The sequence below is a fragment of the Chiloscyllium plagiosum genome, chromosome 3, assembly GCF_004010195.1.
Source record: "Chiloscyllium plagiosum isolate BGI_BamShark_2017 chromosome 3, ASM401019v2, whole genome shotgun sequence".
Lineage (NCBI taxonomy): Eukaryota > Metazoa > Chordata > Chondrichthyes > Orectolobiformes > Hemiscylliidae > Chiloscyllium > Chiloscyllium plagiosum.
Genome location: NC_057712.1, coordinates 39,855,521 through 39,863,967, shown reverse-complemented (window position 1 = coordinate 39,863,967; position 8,447 = coordinate 39,855,521). Strand labels below are relative to the sequence as shown.

General features: G+C 41.7%; 1 protein-coding gene across 2 annotated transcripts in view; it reads left to right on the top strand.

Moving 5' to 3' along the window:
* LOC122542638 (interferon-induced, double-stranded RNA-activated protein kinase-like) overlaps window positions 1-8,447 on the top strand; it is a 44,474-nt gene that overhangs the window by 24,893 nt on the left and 11,134 nt on the right. For both annotated transcript variants that reach the window (XM_043680642.1, XM_043680634.1), the window contains 4 exons: window positions 799-911; window positions 1,338-1,446; window positions 4,649-4,689; window positions 7,290-7,365. In XM_043680642.1, the coding sequence (XP_043536577.1) occupies window positions 799-911; window positions 1,338-1,446; window positions 4,649-4,689; window positions 7,290-7,365 (339 nt within the window). The remainder of the gene's footprint in view (window positions 1-798; window positions 912-1,337; window positions 1,447-4,648; window positions 4,690-7,289; window positions 7,366-8,447) is intronic.

Genomic DNA, 8,447 nt, shown 5'->3' with positions numbered 1-8,447 from the left:
GATTTGAGGGGGTGGGACAGTGAGGGTCAGAATGTTGTGAGGGTTGGGGGTTGGCGTATCAGGGGGTCAGGAGGTAGGGTCACTAGACCCTCAGGATTTAGGGCCTTTTTCGATCTTTTGTATTTAAGCAAAAGTATGTGAGAGAAAAGACTTTATTAGTTAGCTCTGTTACTTGGACTTTAAATAGACATTGTTATTATTTATTTATTTGAATAATCAAAGTATTGTTTTGGAATTATCAATTTCCTAACCCCTCCAACCCCAAAGTTCATTTTACTGTTAGGCTAAACCTTGCTGTTCTGAAGTTTATCCACCAGCCCTCTAACCAGGTGAGAGAAAAATTGAAATGCGCCCCCCACTCAATGAGAAAAAGTTAGACAAACTACAGCCCAGAATTCCCATCCCTAACCTTCTCAATCTCTCTCCTCCTCTCAGACATTTTAAAAAACTCCTCTTTTTGATGAAACCAAATGGTAACCAGCTTTTTTAGATTTCTTGTGTAATGCTTCTGTGGAGCCGCATGGATCATTTGATGGTGTTGACGGTGCTATATTAATGCAAGTTGTTGTTGGATAGGTCACATTTGATTTGTCCAGGTGTTTTTGCATCAGATGTGAGGTGAGGTGATTCACAGTCTTGGACACAGCTCCAAGGTGACCTTGTTCCACCCAGTCAGGCTGCTTTATGTTACATTCACAAATGCCTGCTGAGCTGAGACATGCGCAATTCATCTTTATAAGAGGACATAGAAATAAACTACACCTTTTAAACACCCTGTTTCTTTTTAATCAACTGTAGCTCTCCTGTAGCTCGAAAAATGCCATCGGAGAGTTGAACGAGTATTGCCAAAAACGGGATTGGATCTGCAAGGTTGTGGAAGTGGCTAAACGCGGGCCATCTCACACTCCAGAGTAAGTGAGCGATTGTGCTAGTCATTTACAACAGCAAAGGAGAGACTGACTTCTTGCTAAACAAATCCAACCACAGGCTGACGAGCTGGATGACTCTCTCTCACCTGCAGTTCCAATTTCTCATCCAAAGTGAAATGACTTGATCTGGAATACACCGCCTAAAAATGCAGTGAAAGCCCTTTCAAAAACAACTTCATTGAAGGGAATTAGATAATTGTTTCCAAAGGAAATAAATTACAGAGCTATGGGGAAAGAGCAGAGAGCGAGTGACATTAATTAGAGAGCTCCCTCAGAGGAGTTGGAGCAAACTCAGTGGGTTCACTGGCCCATTCTGTGCTGCACTGTTCTATGATAGATGACATGGGTGTAGCTGCACCTCCGTTCAGATAAGCGATTCTTGACTAATTGAGCAATCCTGTTTTCCAGATTTACTCTGAAATTTGTAATAAATGACAGATCTTTCGCAAGTGCTTCTGGAAAAAACAAACAAGAGGCCAAACAGAGAGCTGCTGTTTTTGCTTTGAATGAACTGCAGGTATTCCTCAAGCTGTGTAATATTCTGAGGGATTGTGCTCGGTGTGTTGTGTAATGTAGTACAGTGCACTCGGTATGTGTAGTATTATGTGGGAGTGTGTGGTGTAATGTGCTCGGTGTGTGTTTTATTATGTAGTACAGTGTGCTCAGTATGTGCAGTATTCTGTGGGAGTGTGTGTTGTAATGTGCTCGGTGTGTTGTGTAATGTAGTACAGTGCGCTCAGTATGTGCAGTATTCTGTGGGAGTGTGTGTTGTAATGTGCTCGGTGTGTGCTGTATTATGTAGTACAGTGTGCTCAGCTGTGCAGTATTCTGTGGGAGTGTGTATTGTAATGTGCTCGGTGTGTTGTGTAATGTAATACAGTGCACTCAGTATGTGCAGTATTCTGTGGGAGTGTGTGGTGTAATGTGTTCGGTGTGTTCTGTATTATGTCGTACAGTGTGCTCAGCTGTGCAGTATTCTGTGAGTGTGTGTGTTTAATGTGCTCGGTGTGTTGTGTAATGTAGTACAGTGCGCTCAGTATGTACAGTATTCTGTGGGAGTGTGTTGTAATGTGCTTTGTGTGTTGTATTCTGCAATACAGTGCACTCGGTTTGTGGAGTATTCTGTGGGAGTGTGTTATAAGATGCTTGGTGTGTGTTGTATAATGTACGATTGTGTTCGGTAATGTGAGACAATATGCTTGGTGTCATTTGTATAATATACAACAGTGTGAATGGTGTGCGCTGTTAAGCATTTGTTTCATGTTTGAGTGGACTGCACCTTGCAGATAAATTGTGGCACGTCTAACATTTTAGCGTGGATTTTGTCCATTGCACCAGGTTAGCTCTTTGTAAGCAGCATTGACTATGTAATAGAATAGACGATTGCTTTAAGTATTGAATTTATAAGATAGAGATTCAGAATTCAATTCTCCTCTTTCTTCCAATAACAAGCTGTATAATTAACTAGAATAGAAAGTTGGCTGAGTGGTAGAGGGAATAATCTGTTTGCAGAATTACCATTACACCCAGATACAGGTAACAGCTTCCCCATCAGTTCCCTTCATTTCCTCTGGGAGCAGGAATCTGCTACTCCTGTCTGGTCTTGGTCTACAATTAGTTCATATCCCATATTATAGAGTCATTTACTGTGCAGGAGGCCATTTGGCCTATCATGTCTATGCCAGCGCTCCATGAAATAATCCAGTCCATCCTCTTTCCCAATTCTAACCCCATGCTGTACAAGTTTATTTTCTTCAAGTGTCCATCCAGATTCCTTTTTGAAATTGTTCATTATCTCAGCTTCCATTGCCCAGTGAGTTCCACTTTCTGTGGAAAAGAATTCTCTTCCATACATTGCTCTTGAATCTCTTGCCCAAAACTTTAGATTTGTGTCCATTATTCCTTGTACCATCAACTAATTGGAGGAATTCTTTTATCATTTACCACATCCAAACCTCTTAGAGTCCTGTACTGCTTTATCAAATTGGCCTTCAGTCTCTTTTGTGCCAGGAAAACAATGCCAGTTTTATCACCGTAACCTTGTAGCTAAAGTTCTTCATTTCAGTAACCACTCTGTCATGTCTCCTCATGGTCCACACCATTTGAAATATTACTCTGTATTCCAATATTCAAGTTATTTATATATTGTTTAAAAAAAAGAGCAGTACACCCACAGCGATCTTTGGGAACTCCACTGTCTCCTACTTTACAATCTGGAAAATAATCATTCACTGTGACTGGCTGCTTTTTAATCATTAAACCATTTCCATCTGAGCTGACATGGACCCTCATGTTAACCAGGAGAAAGTGAGGACTGCAGATGCTGGAGATCAGAGTTGAGAGTGTGATGCTGGAAAAACAGCACGTCAGGCAGAAACTGAGGAGCAGGAGAACTGATGTTTCAGGCATTTAGCCTTTCGTCAGGAGATGAAAGTGAAAGTGGGTGTGATTGGTTTGAGGGGAGGGAAGGTGGGAAGGAAGATGGACAGGTAGGACCAGTCAAGCAGGTGGTGCTGAGTTGGAGGTTTGGAACTGGGATAAGGTGGGGGAAGGGAAGTGAGGAAACTAGTGAAATCCACGTGGATCCCATGTGGTTGCAGGGTCCCACAGTGGAAGATGAGGCGTCCTTCCTCCAAGCATGGGGTGGTTAGGGTTTGACAATGGAGGAGGTTCAGGACCTGCATGTCCTTGGTGGACTGGGAGGGGGAGTTGAAGTGTTCTGTCACGGGTTGTTAACCAACCTGTTATGTGGTACTTTGTGAATCACTTTCTTCAAATCCACATAGACAACAGCCGTTGCTTCCATACTTTTCTGTTACTCTGTGGTGAAGGTGTCAGTAAAGTCAGAGATTTCAAATCTTTAGTAAAAGATCCAGAAGGTAGATGAGGAGAAATGTTTTCGCAGAGAGAATTTTTGGGATCTAGAACAGTCTGACTGAAAAGAAGATGGAAAATGATTGGTGAAATAATGTGAGAAGAGTGCAGAATGGGTACTTTGCAAGGTGATGGATCAAAATACAAATGGCCCTAATCATGACCAATCTTTGAAAGAGCTAACACAGACATGATAGGTGAATGGCCTTTCTGCTGTCAGTTTCCAGGACTCAGTGAAGTTCAAGAGAACCTGCTGTGTCTCGAGAGTGTTGAGAATGTGGAACTCACTACCACAAATAACGAGGTGCATCATGTCGATGCATTTAAGGGCAGGCAGGTTGAGTACATGAGGAAGAAAGGATTAGCTGGATGTGCCGATGGTGAGATGTATAGGGTTGAGACGAGACTCAAATGGTGAACTACCATGGACTTGTTGGCTGAATGCCTACAAAGTTGAAGTAATGTTGTGAAAGGGAGAATTTCAGAAATCTATGTTGTCGTATTTGTAGGTATTATCTCACAGTTAAATCTCATTTGTAAGGTAAAGACAGTAGGTCTAAAGATACTCACAGCATGAACCAAAGAGTGCAATTTGTCAGCTTTCAAGGGACTATGCAAGTGCATTGGAAAGCAAAACCCATATACAACTGCCTGAATTGGATAATAGTTGTTCGCTTATTTTTAACTGTGGGAAGGTTCTTATTAAGAATGCAAAATATACAATAAAAATAAAGTAATTCAATTCAAGACATCGGTTTGGGTTTGTTTTCTCAAACTCTAACTTAATGTTTTCTTTATTCCCTCAATTCTGTTCCGGATCTGGTCTTGGTGTCTGATGGGCACAGAATGAATCAAACAGTATTTCACAAGATGGATTTTCTTCAAAGTAAGTTTGTAACAGATATCCCAGGTAACTGTGCTATAATCTGAATGACGTGAAATCTGTTGGAAACAGTATCATTATTTACTGTGAAGAAGGTTATGGAAGAAATAGAATGTGGGGAAATTGATGATAATTTCTAGAAAAATATCCATTTTACAGAGGAAGAGGTGCTGGATGGCTTAAAACACATGAAGGTGGATAAATCCTCAGGATCTGATCAGATGTACCCTAGAACTCTGTGGGAAGCTAGAGAAGTGATTGCTGGACCTCTTGCTGAGATATTTGTATCATTGATAGTCACAGGTGAGGTGTTGGAAGACTGGAGGTTGGCTAACATGGTGCCACTATTTAAAAAAGATGGTAAGGAAAAGCCCAGTGAACTATCGACTGGTGAGCCTGACATTGGTGGTGGGCACATTGTTGGAGGGAATCCTGAGGGACAGGATTTACATGCATTTGGAAAAGCAAGGATTGCTTAGGGATAGTCAACATGCTTAGTGCATGGGAAATCATGTCTCACAAACTTGATTGAGTTTTTTGAAGAAGTAACGAAGAGGATTGATGAGGGTAGAGCCATGGACGTGGTCTACAGGGACCTCAGTAAGGCATTTGACAAGGTTCCTTATTGTAGACTGGTTAGCAAGGTTAGATCATATGGGATACAGGAGAACTAGCCATTTGGATACAGAACTGGCTCAAAAGTAGAAGACAGAGGGTGGTGGCTCAGTCTTTGGCGATTGTTTACCAATGACTTCTTATTATGTTCAAAACACCTTTCTCACGGTAGGCTCATTGAATTTAGCCACAACTATTTGTGCATCTTTAAGAATTGGAGTGAAGTTGGGGCAGATGGATACAGAATTTGATGCCTTTCCCCACCCCGCCCAGGCCCCAGTCATGGTTACAGGACCGGTTCAGTTTCTGATCAATCGTAACCCCCAAGCCAAACTTAAAATATCTATAATGTTATATCCATATTTTTATCTTTTGATCCTGCACTGTCTTTCAGTATGATCATGACTGATCGTCTCTTAATGCCATTTCCTCCTTTCTGCCTATACTTCTGGATACATTTAAATTTTTTTAAAAATTCTTTCTTTAATATATTCAGTGACTTGGCCTCCAGAGTCTTCTGTGGTAGAGAATTTCTCGGGTTCAGACCAAAGAAGTCTTTCCTCATCTTTGTTCCCTGTTTCTAGACTCCCCAACTGGGGAAACATCCTCTCTGCATCTAATCTGACTAGCCCTGTTAGAATTTCATGCATTTCAATCAGATCCCCTCTTATCATTCTAAACTCAGTTGAACCAATCTTTCCTCAAAGAACAGTTTGGCCATTCCCAATCTAGTGAAGCTCCGCTATATTTCAAACTATAGCAAGTACTATCCTTTCTTAGTTAGGGAGACAAAAACTGCACGCAATACACCTGGTGTGGACTCACCAAGGCCCTGTGTAACTGCTTGTAAGACATCCCTACTTCTGAACTTAAATTCTCTTCCAACAAAGGCCAATATGCCATATGCTTGCTGCATCTAAGTATCTACTTTTGCAGATTCCTTTGTATATCTACACTTCCCAATATATCACCATTTAAATAATACTGATTTTCACACTGGTGTCGCATTGTATTGCACACAATATACTCACATTTAGCCATGCTGTCCTGCATCTGCCATATGTTTGACCACTCACTTCTGCTATCTTCTACCTTCAGGCTTATTTGCAATTTTGCCAAAGATTTTTAATCATTAGCAAACAGCAAAATTGTACTGTCTTTACCCAAGGCCAGGTCATTCACAACAATGTTCCTAATAGTGACAGTGGGGACTGAGGCAAACTCCTGTACTATTAGAAAAGGCCTTCTAAGCCTTTGCCAATGATGTAGCCATAATACCATCCTCATAGCGCCAAAGACCCAGGTTCAATTCTCACCTCAGGCAACTGTCTGTGTGGAGTTTGCTGCTCTTCGGCGGGTCGGTGTGGACTTGTTGGGCCGAAGGGCCTGTTTCCACACTGTAAGTAATCTAATCTAATCTAATCTAAACCACATGGTTCCTACTTCCGAACAGGTTTGTTTAAAAGTACTTTCATCAAATATCTAGAACATCTACTGCGCATATATAGAACATCTACTGCGCTCAATTTACATCTACATACACTCGTTATTGCATGCAATGCACTTTTGTACATAATGCAGTTCTGCATACACTTCACTATTGCACACAATGGACTTTTGCACAATGTGTATGTACTACACTTGAGCATCCATTGTTGTAACTTCGTCAAAGAACTCCTATATTTCCTCTTGTGACTCTGAACTACATGCCATCTGCTAATGCTCCTTGAAATCTTTCAGGACATTTACTATGCTAAAGGCAGCTTTGTAAATATAAGTGGTCCTCGCCTCTTTATTTGATTTAGTTGATTGAATGAAATTCATCCTGCAAATTGTTTAGAAAGATGTTCGACCATTCTTTCAGAGGTGGTTAGTAGTATTTCTCATGGGTGGTCTGTGCAGTATATTTTACTGGTGGCAGGGAATGAATTATAACCTATGTACAGACTCAGTGAGCGTTCCTCACGTGTTTCTGATTCTTTTCGAAGGGATTCTGAAAAGTCGGATGGTTCCAGCTTCATTTTGTTCATGGACTCCAAAGAAGCACCTCATTCTCGTGCAATGGTACAGTACATTTTTCAGACAAAATTCCAGCTCCCTTGTCTGTGTTAGTCTGCTAGTTTTGCTTTGTAGTCTTACCTGTCAGATTAGGTATTGAACTGAGGCCTTGTCTGCTCTCTTTGTTAGGTTGCTTGACCACAGTATACGTTTGGAAGTGATCGGTTAGTTCAGTTGGCTGGATGGCTGGTTCACAATCCAGAATGATGCCAACAGCTGAGGTTATGTTGTCTCCTCAGTCTCACCTGAGGAATGGTGACCCTCAGGTTAAACTCACTACCAGTCAGCTCTTTTTAACGAGAAATCATTGTACTTATCCTCTGGGACTATCACCTGGAGAAGCAGATGAATTTTCCCTGGTGGACAAATCAATTTATTCCTCAACCAACATCTTTAAATACATTAACCAATCATTGGTTGTTGTTTGTAGGATCTTGTGCATAGATTGACTGCTGCATTTCCTGATTTACGTTAGTGACTACATTGTAAAAGTTTATTTGGATGTGAAGTGCTTTGGGAGACCATGAGGCTCTGAAAGGTGCTATAGAAAAGCAATTTCTCTTTTTCCTTTTGAAATTAAGGCACAACCTCAGGACGCCTCAAGCACACCCAGCCCATCTGCAGAATGTGCCTGACCAGCTCCATGCTGGGAGGAAGGACCTGCTTTTCCCCTTCACTCTTCCTGCTGCATCCCCAGTTTCCCATCCCCACACTGACCAGCCTGTTTTCATCCTGTGTTTGCCCTTGATACAAAATGTGATTAGTTGTTTAAACGATGCAGTCCTGGATTGTGGAAATGCAAACTAGAAGCACTTTACATTTACCTGGACTTCCTCAGGGTAGTGTCTTAGGCCCAACCGTCTTCATCTGCTTCATCAATGACCTTCCCTCCATCATAAGGTCAGAAGTATGGGTGACACTGTGGTTCAGTGGTTAGCACTGCTGCCTCACAGCACCAGGGACCTGAGTTCAATTCCCACCTCAGGTGACTGTCTGTGCAGAGTTTGCATGTTCTCCCTGTGAATGCATGGGTTTGCTCCCACAATCCAAACGTGCAGGTCAGGTGGATTGGCCATGCTAAATTGCCC